At 39.3% G+C, this 18572-nt stretch overlaps 1 protein-coding gene and 1 long non-coding RNA gene across 18 annotated transcripts in view; one reads left to right on the plus strand and one right to left on the minus strand.

Annotated features, from left to right (window-relative positions):
- LOC106831262 (uncharacterized) overlaps positions 1-10288 on the minus strand; it is a 60173-nt gene extending 49885 nt beyond the window's left edge. The window contains exon 1 of one of the 4 annotated variants that reach the window (XR_011501996.1): positions 9996-10260. This is a non-coding gene — a long non-coding RNA (uncharacterized lncRNA). Of the gene's footprint in view, positions 1-9995 lie in introns of all 4 variants that reach the window. The other 3 variants (XR_011501999.1, XR_001398133.3, XR_011501997.1) reach the window with 3 other exon arrangements.
- Positions 1-18572, plus strand: part of RXFP1 (relaxin family peptide receptor 1) — a 114294-nt gene that overhangs the window by 3749 nt on the left and 91973 nt on the right. For 5 of the 14 annotated variants that reach the window (XM_070504975.1, XM_070504982.1, XM_070504976.1 and 2 more), the window contains exon 2: positions 7514-7698. The exons of 5 other annotated variants lie outside the window; for them this stretch is intronic. In XM_070504975.1, coding sequence (XP_070361076.1) covers positions 7626-7698 — 73 coding nt within the window. In that variant the 5' untranslated portion in view covers positions 7514-7625. Of the gene's footprint in view, positions 1-7513; positions 7699-15197; positions 15271-18572 lie in introns of all 14 variants that reach the window. 4 more of the 14 variants (XM_070504986.1, XM_070504980.1, XM_070504984.1 and 1 more) reach the window with 1 other exon arrangement.

Consider the following 18572-nt stretch of genomic DNA (forward strand, 5'->3'; position numbering starts at 1 on the left):
GGACAATCAGGGAACAAGTGAGGAAACAGGAAATAGAAGGGGCCCAAACAGAATGTTGATCCACTTTAGCATTTTGCCAAGGACTAGCCCAGCTGGTAAGGTCCTCACTTTTAGGTTCCAAGTGAATACTTACAAGACCACTTGGTCCTTGCCTTGGATCCTGGCACTGACATATCTTCTAGCAATTCTCTTCTCTAACCATGCAGGGGGGAAGGGAAGAGGCTTTCCCAGAACAAATCACTAATACATGAAAAACAGACCATTCATACATGAAAAAGGAGAATACTGACATATTTCCCACCTCCAAAAAATGGGAGAATAAACTTTCCAATATGCAGACTACAGAAGTATCTAATATCCCACCTTATATTTTTGAAAGTTGCTAACAATTTTGTATTGTTCTTACTATGAATTTGGAATCACACTTTTAAGTTTCACATAGAATTAAAATTGATGTTTGGGGCCGGCCCAGTGGCGCAGAGGTTAAGTTTGCAGGTTCCGCTTCGGCTGCCCAGGGTTCACCGGTTCAGATCCCAGGTGCAGACATGGCGCCGCTTGGCAAGCGGTAGGCTTCCCACATATAAAAAGTAGAGGAAGATGGGTACAGACATGAGCTCAGGGCCAGTCTTCCTCAACAAAAAGAGGAGGATTGGTGGCAGATGTTAGCTCAGGGCTAACCTTCCTAAAAAAAAAATTGATGTTTGCATTATCATAATCTGTATAAAAGTAAACTAATTATTATGTTTAAGAACTAAATCATTTTACAAGCATAATTTCACACCTTAGGACAAACTTGTTAAACTGAAACATCTGGAGTTGGGTATTCTAGTTAGGTTTATTTTTATTTTTTAGTCTGAAAAAACTGTAAGCATTTATACCCTTTTGATCTCAAGCCCTATGTTTGTGGTTATGGGTGTGGTTGTTTTCATATTTACCATTTATCAAGAGCTGTCCATGGACCATGAACTGTGCTAACTGTTTTACAAACATTGTCTAATTTTATCCTTGTAACAACTCTAAGAGATATTCTCATTTTGCAAAATAGGAAACAAAAAATGAGAAATATTAAGTAGCATGAGTGGCATCCTCCTCTAGGAAGTGTTGCAAAAGAGATTTTAATCCAAGTCAGTCTCCTTGAAATGCCTATGCTAGTAAAACATGATGCAGTTCTAACACTTTCTAAAACTATAGTATCTTAGAACTAAAAGGGACCTTAACAGATCCCCTGACCTAGCCTACTGGTCTTTAGGCAAGTTAGACATATCTCCATTTCAGACATAAAGCAATAAAGAAATACTGACCAGCCCAAGGTCACAAAACTGGTAAATCCAAAGAAACTTTCCATGAGCTGTAGCGAGGTCCTCCCCATCCCAGAGAAGTTCAGCAAGTCCATGCTCAGTATTTATGGATCTCCTCCTATGGGCTGGTGCCATCTGCTTTCCATACATTTCTCAGTGCACACCAACAAATGATGAATTAGGGTGCACATGTAAATAATTTGAATGTACAGAAAACTAGACTTAACCAGCATTGACCACAGGATTTTGCTTACAAAGCAGTTTTGTTTGCATCACTTGGCACAGAGCTAGATACATAGGAAGTACCGATAAATATTGACTTAATTCCTATATGAGCTTACCTCCCCCCACCTCCTGGATATATTCTCCCCTCATTAACTCCACAACCCGAGTAGCTCTATTTCCTGTCTTATATGTAGTGATCCAACACTCTCTTGTCTTCTTCACTTCTGCTCCTTCACCCATCACCCTGATCAGAACCAAAACCAAAATCACCTTCCTTCTTTGGAGATAAGCTGGGGCAAGTTGTGAATATTTCAAATGTAGATTTCTTTCTCTGTCACCACACAGATAAAGGTCAAATAGAAAAAAGGACAATATAAAGTGAGATCTCCTGTTACTTGTGTTAGAAATTGATATTTTCCTGTTAAACAGCTGTATTTCATAGTAATTTGGACATTTGATTTTTTGTTAAATAGATTCATCTTATAATTATTTTAGTATCACCTGAATTAACTAGAGTCACTTTATTTCTTAAATCTTCTATGATAATGAATATGTCTTTCTAAAATGATCACTGCTCTCAAAAAATTCTCTGAGAATTCTTTTTCGGGAAGGGGACTCTCAGGGCTTTTTCAGGAGCTGCTCCAGGCCACACGGAGCACTTGCCTCCGGTCATTGGGCCAGCTTGTCGCTGCACCTCTCTCTCCCCATCATTCTTCCTCAACTTCCCCTCCCATATCACCCCAGGAAACCCAGTTCTTATTCTATAGTGAAGAAAAACACAGCTCTCTCTCCTTAGCCCGTGTCTCCAAATTCAATTGCAGGGCCATATTTAGTCAAGGTCTCACTTGAACCAAAATGTCACCCACATGATTAGCTACAAAGAGGGACAGCAGATAATCTGACATATTCTTTAATAGTAAGATTAACCCTTTTTAAAGGCAGTTGAGATTTTAAATAATTTTTGTATTTTTGTTAGACGGTTGAGTATGCACTTGACTGAGCAACCATACAATTACTGAGCTAATTCATTGATGAAAACATGTAGTTATGCTATTGTCTCCTAATACTCTTTTCTCTTGATTCTCGCCTAATTCATTTAAAGAAAAATAATACAAAGATTTCTTTCTGCCTCCAGCACTCTGAGTCGCGAGTGAATTGCCATCTAGTTAGACATTTCCCTTTTATGTCTCTCAAGTACTTTTTTCATTTAAGTTTCATAAAATTAGACTTTTTTGAGTTTGAAGGAATCTTAAAGCTTATAGAGTACAATGTCCTCACTTCTTACACAGGAAGAAAACGATGCCACAAAGCAGTGTTCCCTTTTGTTCTCGGTTCTATTGTTCTTTAATCGCTTTAAAAGTGGGCCTCCAAATTTTGTACATAGGAAAAGAAGGGCAGGAAATATCAGAAGGGTAAAACATGACCTTCAAATGGAAAACAAACTAGACTGGGGTTATTAAAATAAGTTTATTATCCACCCAAATTCTAGCCTCAAAGATTAAGACTTTGCCAATACATTAAGCAAGGATAATTGTTTTTCACATAACTGCCTGGTAGATAAACATTTTAAATCCTTCTCACAACCAAGGAGAGAATGGGCAGGGGAAAGAAGGGTTCTGATTACACCTCCCCAGGTCCCTGCTGGCAGTCAGGTCCAAAAGCAAATAAAGGGGCTTTTAAAATTCTCCGAGTAGATTAACATCCAGTGGATGTTTTCGCCATCTACATTCCCTCTCCAGTCCCTGCTCCTCTGCTATTCCCCAGACAGCTAAAGTGTTTTTAAAGATACAGCCTTTCCATCACACGCAGATAATGAATCTGGCCCTCGGGGCCATCATCCTTCTATGGAAGGGAGCCTTTATGTGCTGCAGGTTGAAACATGAGACTGAGCGTTGCTTTACAGGTGTGCAGGGAAGCTCCAGTGGAAGAAACTTTGCCAACTTCTCAGGAGTAATTTGTGGACCATCAGAATTTCCCTGACACTTCTAGTTTCCAGACAGATGCTTTCTTTTCTGTGCTTAGCCCCATATACTTTGGGCACCAAATACCTATGTGTTTAACCTCTCCCGTAATCCCTTCCTCCTCCCAGAAAAGAATACCATGTTTTCTGTCTTTCTGCCTGTGCTGAAGCTGCTGCCAGAGAGGAGGGACAGTTGAGACTTTGTTCCTCTTGCGTAGAGTCACCTTAAATTTGCTCTTTCATCCCTCTCCCCACCTCAGCACACATACCATTTCCTGAGGTGGAATAACATGTTTTCCAATTTTGTGGGGATTGAAAGGACACTTAGAGGAGCAATGCAATGCATCTTCACTGTTGTGTAAAACTACCCAAAAGTGTTAACAATTTATGATTTGGTAGCAAATAAATCCCACACTGGTGGTAAACTATCCATTACCATGCCAGTCTGATTCCCTATTTATCTTGTGGGATGAGACTGTCTTTGCATGTTGGTTCCAGATACTGAGATGAAGTGGGTACATGAAAATTCAGCGAGTCTTCCTGGCCACTTTCCCAGCTCCTTCAAGCTTTCATCCCGCTATGTGCTCAGTTTCTCCTTCTTTTTATCTCTCCCACATAGAGTTTGTTTAGGGCCAAGTGGAATCTCCTTTCCTGGCCTCCAAATAGCCCAGATATTGATTTCCAACCCTAATCAACCAGTTCCTCTTTCTCCCCTGGCACTGATGTCTCCTTTTTTATCTTGACTGTTCTCTCTATTCCTTAGCCTCACCATACCTCCTGACAAATACAAAGAGAAACTCTCCTCTCTTGGTCCCAAATCTTACAACCAGAGTTCTTATTTCTACCTACCACTTCTCCCTAATATTCCCTCCTCAAGAGTTAGGACTTTCTTAGAATATAGTTGCCAATGAAACATACTTTATGCAGGTTAAAAACACATACCCAGGGCCACCCCAGTGGTGCAGCAGTTAAGTGTGCACGTTCCGCTTCAGCAGTGCATGGTTTGTCAGTTCAGATCCTGGGTGGGGACCGATGCACAGCTAGTCAAGCCATGCTGTGGTAGGCGGCCCACAGATAAAGTAGAGGAAGATGGCCACCGATGTTAGCTCAGGGCCAGTCTTCCTCAGCCAAAAAGAGGAGGATTGGTGGCGGATGTTAGCTCAGGGCTAATCTTCCTGAAAAAAAAATACCCATTTTGCAGTTACCTGCATTCATGGACATTTTGGCTAATTTTTGCATCATTTAGTAAGATGATCGCAATACCTGATCCTCAGAGTGCAAGGAAGTTATGACTCCGCAGGTTTCTGTAGTTGTGGCCACTTTACAGATAAATCTTACGTTATAGATTAGAAATTGAAATGTTCTAGAATAAAATATGCAAATGGACATGAATTGACAAATTTTGAACAAAACTTATAAATGTAAGTGCCTGGATCTACTGAGAGAAATCAGATAAGCTACCCCCATAAAGCTTTTTGGGAGCTTTTATCCAGCCCTCATATTGCGAGTATAAATTAATGAAAACAACTAATGGAGTCCTCAGGTGCCTCAGACCCTGGCTTTGGAGATAGCACAGCATTCACACTGCCTTAACGTTCACTCACAAAACCTCTGCCCCTTGTCTTTCTTTTTCATCCTCTTCTCTCCTCCTCCCTCTCTCACCCCAGCCTTTTGATATTTTAACAGGTTTTTCCCAGAGCGGGCTAGGAGTGTTTGACTCATTTTCAATAGTCTAGAAGATTAGCCATTTTTATTTTCCAAGTTGTGGCTGATTTCTTGGAAATTGCAAAAATGCCTCATGGTTTATAAATGTTTCTACTTTCTCACACATTTCAAACTTAGACAAGACGTCATCAGTCACGCTTTCTGTTAAGCTCTCTTAACCTCCATGTAACCTCCCTCTTTGTGTTCGGATCAAGGGAGGTGGCTCTTTTGGCTAAGTTAAATGTAGATTTGTATTTCTGCCTTTCTGATTGCAGTCTTTGCCCCTGATCTTGTGAGCTTACAGCACAATTTATGATCCCTGGAAAGCGGGATTGTTTTTGTTTGTTGAAATTCAAGAACTTTTCTCGGGAACTGAGCATTCATCCCCAGTGTTGACCTGAAAGGATGTGGTAAATAATTTGTCCATGAAATTCATTTTAACGGGAAAAATCTGTACAAATCTTTCTGTAGTGCTGGCGGCTCGTTGGCATCTTTTTTCAAAGTTTCTATGCCAGCATATGTAGCAAATTCAATATTCTTCTCATAGTCCATTAGAGCCATTACCCAGAAGGAGCTGTGCAAAAGAAATTAAATAGACTTATTCTTTTTTCTCTAGGAGTTCACAGTCTAAGATAGATAGATATGAAAAGACACAGGCTAGAATTATTAAATGAAAATGTGAACAGATAGGTCACGGCCAAGCATTTTATCATGATTATATCCCCTCAACGTTTTGCCTATGGTATAGCTATAATGAATGCCTGCACAGATAAATGAAGAAGGAATGAATGAATGTGGTACTGATCAAGAAGAACGGAACTTAATAAGGCAATGTATTATGGAGGAATCAAAGAATGAATGGTGCTAAACGGTGCTGAATAAAAATAAATAGTGTTCACAGACAGAGAGTAGGCCTTCAGAGATAGAAGAAGAATTCAGTGAAATCACTCAGCAGTCTAAATATAGCTGCAGGCTGAGGAAGGAACTAAGGCATATGTGTGTTGGTGATGATGTTGGTGTAACCCTTATAAAGCCATTATACGCAATCCAGTCCCAGAATGTGTTCACAGGTAAAGGAACTCATCTAGAACAAGGGTATTCATAATCACTCATGCCACTCAAAAGATTTCATATAATGGAATAGTCCATTCTGCATGATCCACACAAGTCTCATTAAAGTTCCATGCCCTCTCCTCTTCTCTGTCGCTCTTCAATCCCCAAGACTCTGACTCTTTCATCCAGAAGAGTTCTCTCTCTTTGATCTCAAGCAGCATGGCCTCTTTATTTGCCTCTTGTTTCTCCCATAACTCAGCCCTCACTCCTTTTGCACTCTTGGCACAACACCCTCCTCTGCTGCTCAGTCTTCTTGGGCACAAAGTTTGTTTCTATTCTGACTAATTTTTTCAAGGAGAATTCACCTCTCGGGTGTTGTCCTTTTTTTCCCCTCAGAAAGCACAGGTCGGGGAGGGATTCAGAGAAGAAGGTTAAGAAGGCAATGCCAGCATTCTCTGTCAAGAAATTTGAGAGTGGAAGGAAATGTTGTAAACTATTACACACGCACACACACACTTTAATATTTTTGTCCCATCGTTAAGTATATCAAAACAAGATACAGTATATAAAATAGAAATTTTCATATTTTTAGGCCACAAATCTCATGTTAAAAGATAAACTGAGGCATATTAAAAATTTTTAGAGTTGAGCAAAAATGCATTTGAACTGGGCAATGCTAAACCACGAGTGGTTGTGGGTGGGGTAGGGTGTGACATATAGAGAAAGTGCAAAAGCAAAGAAAGGAAATTATTTGGCTACAGCTTAAAGCCTGGTTGACTGTTTGTGATTAATTGTCATTAGCATTTTGATTTTGTAACCTTGAGGCATTTACAGGCTTAGATTTTTGTCTGATTATGTAACTCATCATGGCATTAGAGCCACCTCAGTCTAATGGCCACCTTGTTTAACTTAACACTCAGATGTGCAAAAACGAAATTTTATGTTTCCACGACTAAACTCAGAGCTCATGACTTGCATAAAATGATAACACATTTAAATTTGCTAATTCAAAGTAGCTTGGTTTAAAAATCAGGCACTTCTTTAAAATACAATCTTAATCACTTAAGGATTCTTACTTGCTCCACCTTCTGCCCAACAGCATCTAGGTTCATTGGCAGCTTCTGAAACATCAAAGTGGAGGGGCAGATAGAGAGATGAACATCTCCCGTAACTCTGTCAGCTTCCCATGAGGTTTAGCTCATTCCGGTGGGTGTTTAACTCATTCCAGCACCTACCAAAGCATGCAAATACTTCCATATTCTCCTGCTCCCAGGGCCAGATAAGCCGTAAATTTCTCCCCCAAACAACAATGCCGCTCTACATTGCCTGCTCAGAGCCAGCCTTCTCTGGAGAGCAGAGGAAACCCTCCTCACCTGGGAGCCAAGATGGATTTGGAGCTGACTCAGACCCTGTCTCTACCTCACCCCTCCACCATAGCTATCTGGCCCCCCACATCAGGTAAGCCACGTGGCTTCTGCTAGAGACTTGCCCTTTCCTAGGGCTACATATTAGGATTTGAGACGAGAATTAACTCTGCTTCCGCAACCTCCCAAACTCTCTTGGTGATTCTGCTTCCTCCATTCCCCTTAGGAGTTTTAGATTCCAAAGAGAGAGAATGTTTCATTCTCATTTATCTCTCACCAAGTTCAGGAAAACCGCTGTGAGAGCATCACATGTGCTTACCCCTCTCTACAGGTTGTGGAAAGACTCGGTGCTCTGTGTCCTTCCATATTTGCTCTTGCTATTCAAAGCCAAGACGTTGGAACTCAAAACAAAAAGAAAAAATGTTCTCTCTCTCAAGCGTCTGGCTTTTGCAGTTGAAAGCCATGACTTTTAAGCTTTGGGACTCAGGCAAGAATCTGAATATTCTAGAAAAGTTTTTTTGTGCTCTACCCTCCCTGGGTAATAAAGCAGTCAAACGGCCTAGTTATAGTGGTGAAAGGGTAAAAAAGGGATAACTAGGAAGGAAGTATATTTGGATATGCAATCCACCTTCAATATCTGCACGTTCCGAATCTGCAGAGTCAACCAACTGCAGATTGTGTAATACTGTGTTTAGGATTCACAGTTTGTTAAGTCAGAGGATACAAAGGGCCAACAAAGGGACTTGAGCATCTGTAGATTTTGGTATCCACGGCGGGTCCTGGAACCAACTGAGGGAGGACTGTATCATAAAATCATGAAGCATTTGGTGAGCAGGAATTATGAACTCAAAGACTCAGTAATTTGAAATAATAATTATAATGAAGTACCTTAGTCAAATAATAACTTGAGAATTTCCAGAATGCTTAACATCAAATATTCAGCCGTATTCCCCAAGAGTGTTAAGTGGACATGAGTGAATACACATGTTTACCCTCACTTTCAAGCAACTTCAAAAAGAAAATCAGAATTTTCAAAACTTACAAAATGGTGGATAGTGTTATTCACTTTATCGAAGGAGTATCTTCATTCAGGAGTTTCTTTTAAGTCACACAAAAATGTGCCCACCCTCTTTGGATTCCAACTCAAATATCATAACACAACGTCCTACACTCTTTCCAGCACCATTTCCTCCCACTCTTCTATTTCTAATTCCCAAATTGGTTGCTCTTATTTCACTTCCACCTCCCTCTTGTGTAATTTTATTTTTACTTTCTTTTCCTTACCTTTTACTATATGCTTTCTTTTCCTGTTGTTCCTATCAACACTAATCACAATATTGTATACGAAAACACCGAAATATAAAAGCGTTATTCAAATTGCAAAAAAAATCGCAAATCATTGTGTTTATCTGTCAAATTTCTTCCACAAATTTTTTCTAATGGAATGTCTAAAACAATAGAGTCTGTAACGAATATTAGGAAGGAGCAAAGAGTAGTCTGACGTGGTGCTCTCATCCTACTTAGAACCTGCAGATCACAAACACTCTTCTCTAATTAGTCCCCAGGAACCTACCCTATTTTTAAATTCATTCTGGAGAAATTGTTGCAAATTTTTAATATATATTATAATGTGCTTTATTCTGTGTTCTTAGATACACGCAACATGCTAGGTCAAAGTAACCATATTCTGAATGTTAACATGAATTAGTTAGAGTGCTAAAGTTGTAATTAGACTCAGTTATGTCACTGAAGTTCTGGTTAGATGATAAATACTTGAAAGTGCTGTCTAATTAAATCCTCACCCGGACCTGGAACACTCATGTGTTCTCACTCTTCTGATAAGGACTGTCTCAGAGAGATTTAAGAATCTGCCAAAATCACAGCCTTCTAAATGCTCAATCCAGGACTTGAACTAAAGTTCATCTGACACCCAAGTCTGAGTTCTTTCCACTCACCATATCAACACCAAAGTCATGATGCCTCATTATAAGTATTATCTCTCATTTTATAGGGCAAATATTCTTATTTCCATTTACAGATGAGCAAACTACCCAAGCAAGTTGAACTCAATTCAGATCTACCACTCTTGCTTCCCAGGGAAAGAAGAGAAGGCACCGCAGGAACAGGGAGCATGTGGGCAAAGCCACAGAAACAGGAGAGGGCCTGGCGGGTTTAGGAAATGATGAGACGTTCAGCGTGGTTTAAGAGTAGGACTGAAAGAAATGCTTGAAGAGAAAGTTAGAGAAGATCATTGGAACCAGATCATGAAGTCTTTGTAAGCCACACTCAAGAATGTCCCTCAGACGACAGAAAATAAGTAATCGGAATGGCGGTTTCTCACAGAATGACATAAAGAGATTTATTTCTTTGGAAGTAACTCTGGAAACTTACCAAAAATGGAGTAGAGAGTGAGGAACTGAAAGCGAGGCCTAAAGAAGGAATGGCCATTGCACCCGAGTCCCTGCAGAGGCAGAGATTCTGACCAAGTCAGCTGCTGCTCTTTACATTGATTTCCTAGGACCTTAATACATTTCTAATATATTTTCTCCCTGACTTGTACTTATGAAGTACACAAAATATGTGTGGAAGACAGTACAAAGCTTTTGTTTAATACCCTGAATATAATCAGACTGGCTTTTTTGACATTACACTGCACAAATATCCAACTGTTATCTCCACTTATTCTAAAAGAGTCTTTTGATCTACTCTGTGCCTGTACTTTCCAGGCTTCCTATTTCTCTTATGTTGTTTTCTAACTCATTCTTTCTTTAACTGTGTAAAGCTTTCTGATCCGATTTGCAAACAGGCAAAAGATTAAACATAAAACATTGTTCATGAAGGCGCATACTATAGCGAACAATAGGTGGACAAAGTGTTTATAGACACGGTCATTTGAATCAAATGAAAGGTCCTGACTATCTAGGAGTACAATCTGTACTCCTTAATCAATGAGTAACTTGGCAACACAAGGCTCTTACTAAGAAAACGTCAAAATTGAGAGATTTTACTCAGCAACTGTAAACTGCAACAACTTTTCACAACAGTGGAAAAACAGCACATATATAAATAATTTAAAATAATGTGTTCATAGGGCCAACGCATAATATCTACAAGAATATAACTTTACTCTCTCTGTTTTAATACGTTTACATTTTAATCAGTAACGTGACCCATGATCAGTTTTATGCACAGTGTACATTCATTACTCTATTTCTTGGAGCTCCTTTATGAAGGGCACAATAAGAGTAAAATGAAATGGTCTGAAAATTTAAGGTGCATCTCTGAAAATACGTCAGCACATTTTTAGTCTCCCTAAAAATTGCAGAACTGTGTTCATGCTATCTAAAAAAATAGCTTGCCCAGGGCCAAGCCAGTGGAGTAGTGGCTACACACTGCTCATCAAGCCATGCTGTGGCAGGCGGCCCACATATAAAATAGAGGAAGATGGGCACGGACGTTAGCTGAGGGCCAATCTTCCTCAGCAAAACGAGGGTTGGTGATGGGTGTTAGCTCAGGGTTAATCCTCCTCAGAAATTTTTTTAAATTTTTAAAATAAATAAATAAAACAGCTCGCCCAGAACATCTTTAAAATAAGAATACATTATATTATTTTTGCAGGTAATTATTAACTCAAGTATTGAACTAAAAGAGATACATGATTGAAAATGGGCTCTTTTTGAAAATACTGTATACATTCTAATGTATGGGCTAATGGCTTCCAACATGATTAGAAATGTTATAACTACAGTCACAAAAAAACTAAAAAATAGGTTCAGTACATTTATGAAAAGACAAGTGATTCCCTACAGCTGGACTAAGTTATGTTCTTCCACTGGATGAATTACTTTCTAGTGTAAATTAAATGCACATTTGGAAACTGTGTGAACTCTTTAAAAATAGTGCAGTCAGAAAGTCATATACATTCTGGAGTTGCAATATTGGTGTACTAAATAGGGGTTACACTGGTGGGCTGAAAGAATTCTGTACGTATAGAATGCCCAAAGTTTTCCCAAAAAAGCAAATTTCATGCCAATTTGTCAATTTATGGAAACCTCGCTAATCTAGGGAAATAGGCTTTTATTCACTTGACTAATACAGATGTATATTCTAGATTCTAAATCTAAAATCCAACCTCTTTTTAGGATTTTTTACTATCATTTGATGACAAAATACAGCTATGGTAAATACAGTATTATTCCCCCACTAGCATTACTGAAGAGCTGGTCTTAATTTCAAACAGTTCCTTTTTTTATCTCTTTTTTCCCTTAATTTTCTCTTCCTCTCATCCTTTCCTCCCCTTGCCCCCAAAAAACAACTGAATCACCTTAGTCTAGTTGTTCTGTAGACAAAATTTGCGGTCTCTGGAGTTGCTATGAGTCTGATAAAGGGCTTCTGTCCTTTCAGGAAACAAAGACTCGGTGGCTGACTACACTGGGATCAGGCCTAGGATGCCTTTGGGGGATATTTATAGAAATTTTGGCCCCTAACTAGCTGAAGCCAGAGTCTGGAGAGAAGAGCCCCATGCCATAGCCAATAATGAGATCTTCACAGCACCACCACATAAAAATCCTATTTTAAATGTTCCAACACATGGACAATTATTCATTCTCCATTTCCTTCAACTGATATTTTCTTTAGTTCCTATGCCTAGCACCAGTGCAGCCTACACCAATCAGAAATCAATGGTGGACAAAACAAGACAGATCCCTCACCTACAGCAATTTACATCCTGGTGGAGGTATTCAAATAACAATAAAAGTAAACTAATAAATAAAATGTCTCTGATAGTAATAGTGTTGTGAAGAAGAAAAAAAAGAACGATGTAATAAGATAGTAACTAGAAAAGAATGTGGAGGGACTTTAGAGTGATCCCAGTCTCTCTCAGGGAGGACTCTCAGCTCTCCCTATGCTGAGACCTGAATGATGAGGAACAGCCCTCCATGACCCGGGGGAAGAAACATGCAGGCATTCAGGTGGATGAAACAGCTAACTCAAAGACCCTAAAGTAGGACCAAACTCAGCTCATCCAGAGGATGGTCAATGTGGCTCCAATTAAGTGAGGCAGGAAATGTGGAAAGAAACCAAGTCAGTGAACAGGAGCAGCTCATTCATGTGAGGTCAAAAGGTAAGGGTAAAAAGTTTGGATTTTATTCTAAGAACAAGAGAATGACGATAGAAAATTTCAAAGAGGACATTTTCATGATCTAATTTATTTTTGAAAGATCTCTCTGGCTGCTGTTTGGAAAACAATTTGAAGAGGCAAGTGTGGAAGCAGGAAGTCTAAGTGAGAGACAATTGCAGCTAAGAAATGACAGTGGCCGACTTGGGGAAAGAAGCAGAGATGAGAAGTTGACACACTCAGGATAACTATAGAGAAAAAGTCACCAGCCCTTGCTGAAGGATCTCAGATGGGAGGTGAGGGGCAAAGAGAAAGAGAATCCTTTATCCCTAAAAGAATGAGAGGATGCAAAAGGAATTATAAGAGTCAAAGAGAAGCTAAAGGAATTTTGTTTTAAAGGAGAGGCGAATACGTAGAAAAATCGTCATCTAATCTATGACTTCTTTGCTTAATAATTCAATTCCGGAGGAATGGTGCTTCCTGTTACCTGCCACAGATAAGCATCCAACCCATTTACTGGTCTAATGACCAGGGTACAGAGGGGCAGATCAGCCGGCAGCCACGCAGAGTCAGCCCAGGTGACAACAGCAATAACAGAGTATGACCAAAGAGGAGAGAATGAATCCTTCCTCACTGCTTAACTGGGTGACCTGAATTAGCAACCGCCTCTTATCACAGGCTTCACTCTTAATTTGAGATGGCAGCATGGACAGGAAGTCAGCAGTTAGCAACACAAACTAACCCACGGGTGGCTGTGTTCTTTAGAATTCAATCCTGAAAGGTTATTGAGGGAGGTGCTCTGCAAAAGATTAAGAAGATCATTAACTAGCTGCTGGCAGACATTTACAAGAAAAGAAGGACATAAGCAATATTTACTTGGTATCAGAGAGGGTCTTAGCGTCCAAGTGGACCACATGTGACTCTTGGTGTCTCCGCCAATATTCAGCCCATGGTGCTTACAATTTCCTGGATTGATGATTGACTGGATGGTATAGATTCTATTAAATTTATTTTTAGCACAGTTGTTAGTTACGATAGAAATAATCTGGAAAATTAAGACCAATGGATTTAGAATGAAAGGAAATTCCCAATTAGTCTGTGACTGCTGTGAAAGGCAGTGAGGGACTCTTTCACATCTATTAGCTTCATCTAATCACAACCAAAAAACGGGGGAGGGAGACATACTAATCCCTATGTTCTAGAAGAGGAAACTAAGAAGTTACAAAACCTGCACAGAGACCACAATGACACAACTGGGGATTTCTAAGTGCCTGGAAGCAGCCACACTTAGCCTGTACTCTGAACCTGCAGTGCAGGTGTGTGGAGCATGCCTTTTGGGGACTGCTGTTGTGTGAGGCTGTGGTAATTCCAAGAAAAGGCAAAAGCAGGAAAATGCAGCATTCAGATTTAAATAAGCCTCTTTGATTTTACTGAATAATAAGTAGGTACATGGAAAAGCATTAAAATTAAGCCCGTGGTAGATGTTATTAACAAAACAATAGCCGCCTCAGGAATTCTTAAAAAGAAGCAGTGACCCCTTGGCCTGTATCCTGCAGACTAGCAGTCAGCCAACAGTCACTGCCCTGAGCTGCCCTTCATGACGTTCAGAGTCCTGTTTATTGTCTTTTCCCCCCGAAAGGTAATATCCTCACTGTGCATCATGAAACATCTATGTCACATCCAAGAAAACCTTGTCCAATTCTCACAGCCTGTAAATGCCTTTGAAATTATCTTTTGGGCTAAAGATGGGGAAAAAAAATCATAGATTTCAAGTCATAAACACACAAATGATATGGAATGATATATCTTATGAATAATATTTCTGGCATTTAAATTTCTTTGTGTCTCACATTCATAATTCTCAGAAATCTTAAAGCACACATACATTACACACACACACACACGCAAGTATATGGTGTCCCGGTAATTTCACACTTACTCAAAACTTGTGTGGATACATGCCCAGATACCACGCAGAGGGAGTTAAATATTCTTCAAATAATAAAAATTTTAAAACCTGGAACCTTTACAAACTGTTTCAGCTACAATAAGTTAAAAAGATTAAAATATTTTCCAAGCTTATTTTTTTAAATATAATATTCTGAAAAATTTCAAACCTACAAAAATGTTCCAAAAGTAGTACAATGAACACTCATGTATCTTTTACCCGGATTCACCCATTGTTAACATTTTCCCACATTTACTTTCTAGCTCTCACCAAACATACATACACACATACTTTTTCTTGCTGGATGATTTGAGAGTAAGTTGCAGACGTCATGACCCTTCACTCCTAAGTACTTCAGCCTTTGTCTGCTAAAAATTACATTCTCTTAGCCCCCATACGATTACTAAATTTAGGAAATTTAACATTGATAAAATAAAGACTATCTAATATAAAATCCATATTCATATTTCATCAATTGTCCTAATTACGTCCTTTATAGAAAAAAATTATTTTTTTTTCAATCCAGGCTCCAATCCAGGATCACACCTTTCATTCAGCAGCTACAGCTCTCTAGCCTCCTTTAATCTGAAGACAGTGACGTGAGTTTTGAAGAATGTGGGCCAGTTGTTCTGTAGAATGTTCCTCAGTTTGGGTTTGTCTGCTCCAAGAATACTTTTTTACATATATCTAAAAGTACACCTTTTGCAAACACAAGACTGTTACAAAAGTTGTCATCGAAATGTGCTAGAAGAAAGCTACATGCTGTGTTTGCGGGCTAGTCTCCTGTTAAGGTGTCACGTCATAGTTACATCAATTTTTCTTTAAAATTATGATTCACAGGACTTCCTGTTTTCACATTTCATTTGTTCTTCTAATTGTTCTCAGCCATTCTTCAAGCAAAAACATCAGAGTAATCTATCTTAACTTTCAAAATCATTTTCAAAGCCTTAACCCTACACCCACAGCTTGCCTTCACCTTTTGGCAATCATTTTCAGGGTTTCCTTACCTAGATACACTCATAGATCTGATGTTCACCTCCAGGGTAGGGTGTCTGTTGCTATTTTTATCAATCCTCTCTGTATCAATTAGAAATGCATTCTAGATGCAACAAAGAGAAAGACCAAGCAACAGTGGCTTAAAGAAATAAGAATTTCCTTTTCTCACATAAACACAGTCCACAAGTAAGCGCTTGCTGGCATCACATCAGCTGTTCAGCCTTGCCAAGCTCCTAGGCTCTTTCCATCTTTCCACTCCACCGTCCTTTGTGCATTTATTATGTTAAATGCTTATCTCCTAATGCATGGAAAGATGGCTACTGTAGCTCCAGGCATTAAGTCCATGTTTAAAGCAGGAAGACAGGGAAGAAGGGCATGAAGCTCTATCTTTCCCCTTTCATCAGGAAAGCAATGGTTTTTCCAGAAATTCGCCAAGAAGACTTCCACTTCTTAGATCAAATTATCTGAATTTGATCACATAGCCATGCCTAACTGCCAAGGCAGCGGGAAAGTGGGAAACAGAAGTACCATTATTGTTGAGACCAGTCCTCTCATCCTCCGGTACTGAACACATTATCACCACAAACAAAATGGGGATTCCATTATTAGAGGGAAAAGGGGAAATGGATAATGGATGGGCAACTAAATGTCTACGACATTTGACGTTGTGGGGAAATATCTTGGAACACCCAGGACAACACAAATATAAAATAGTCTGATGAAGCAGCATCTCATCCTTGTACTGAAAGATTTCAACAGAGGGACAGATACCCAGAACAGAAGTGGTCAGAGAGAAAGTCAGTTCGAAGATATAATAGACCTTGATCTTGAAAGGTAACAAGTGAAAAAGAATATATGCAGGGACACTGCCATAAGCCAAAAAAGAGATGCAGAAGTATGAAGGATTTTTCAGGGGCTCATGAACAGGTTGTTACAGGGAGACTAGTAGAGGCACGATGGTTAAGAACACATGTTCTGAAATCAGATGGACCTGGGCCTGAATCTCAGTTCTGCCACTTACTGGTTCTGGGATCCCCAAGGAGTTTACTCCTCTAAGCCTTACCTTCTAAACTGTAAAATTACAATAGTATTAATAATTATTTAATGGAGTTGTTATGAGGATGAAATGAAATAAGGCATGTAAAGTGCTTGGCCTAGTGCCTAAAGTATAGTCAGTGCTCAAAAATGTAAAAGAAAAACTACTGATCAGAGTGAAATGTTAATGTAACATACTCTTAGGTTTAAAAAAGCAAGTTGAGACCTTTGGGAATGCTTTGACTGTAAGGCTAAAGTGTAATCAAAAGGAAGTCATCAAAAATGTATTACCCAGACGTGAGATAATACAGATTAGAATCACAGTTGAGACAATAAGAATGGAAGTGAGGTGCTGGATGGAAGAGCTATTAAGAAGAAATACAATCGTCCTTGATTTCGGATCTTTATTTCTTGGCTACACTGCTAGCATAATCAATGAAACCAACTGTTATCACACTAGTGAGTAGGAATAAAATGGGGTGGTTGGATAGTCAAGAAAAGAGTTTTGTCATAGTTTAAGACATTTGCTGGAAACATATAAATACAAAATTTAGAAATTTTGGCTACTGCGTGTGTTGGGAAATATGTGCATTCATTCAAGAAATGCATACTGAATGCTTATTGTGACAAAATACTAAGCCCTAAGCAACGTTTGTAATAACATCTCACCCAACTGAAGATCACCTGTCCTAGAACCTCGAAGGCTTTGATTCTTGAAAACCCAGACATTAAAAAAAGAAAAAAATCTTATGCTTTCTCAGGCCCTCATTCGTAGCTCATTTGCTCACTCTTTACACAGAAGTCTGCCAAGTCTGAAGATCTGCACTTAGCTACAGCAGATAAAAGTAATAAATTAGAAATGGTAATTAGAATACTGAGACTACAGAGGCAGACAAATTAATGATAGTCAAAGTGACAGCTGGTGAAGAACAGTGAAGTGACACTATAAAATGTTGACAGAACTCCAAAAGCACAGGAGTCTGTGGTCAAATTTATAGGGCACGAGTCCCGTCGAAAGGCCCTGAAGGCATCACTGTCTGTTCAACCTGATGACCCACATTCACACAGGAAGATTAATAGTATTGTATTCAATAGATTTCCAAAACTTTAGAAGTAAAACTAAACAGAAAAATTAAGTCAGAGAGACAAGTATAAAATTTCTTTTGGCAAGCTTTCCTAAAAAGAGGAGACAAGAAGTGGGGTTGTAACTGGTGTGGGAAATGAAATTCTTTTTTGTTTGTTTGTTTTCTTCTTTTTAAAAGGAAGACATAACAGCATGTTTTCGGGCTGTCAGGAATGACCCAGGAAAGAGGCAAAAATTGATGGTGCTAAGAGAGAAGGGAGAATCATGGGAATGGTCCTGAGTAGGAGAAAGGGGATGGAACCTGGAGCTCAGGTGAAGCAATGACAGTAGACAGGAGCAGAGCTGCCTCATCCATCACAAAGGCCAGGAGGCAGAGCATGTGAGGGTGGTCTGTAGGGAGACGCAGTAGGGGGATTTGTGACACTCCTCTGATGACCTCAGCGTTATCACTGAAATAGGAAGATGGGAGTGGAAGTGCTGGAGATTGGAGGAAAGAATGAAAAAAATAATCATCTAGGAGACTAGGAGAGTAAATGAAAGAGGGAACAACTGCTGAGCAGCATTTTGGTCCTGATTTGAAATGGATCATATATTTTTCTCCTGCCAAGTTTAGCCACACAAGTGCAAATCCGGGAAAAACAGAGTTGGATGTCACTGAGTGTGGCTTTGCCATAAAAGCACATCTGAAAAGGATAAGTTTTAAATGCTGCAAATCAGCAAAAGCCAGATTCATAAATCTCAACTACTCTGTTTGGAGATCTACTTATTCACTCAATAAAGATTTAC

Source organism: Equus asinus, chromosome 3 (genome assembly GCF_041296235.1).
Source record: "Equus asinus isolate D_3611 breed Donkey chromosome 3, EquAss-T2T_v2, whole genome shotgun sequence".
Lineage (NCBI taxonomy): Eukaryota > Metazoa > Chordata > Mammalia > Perissodactyla > Equidae > Equus > Equus asinus.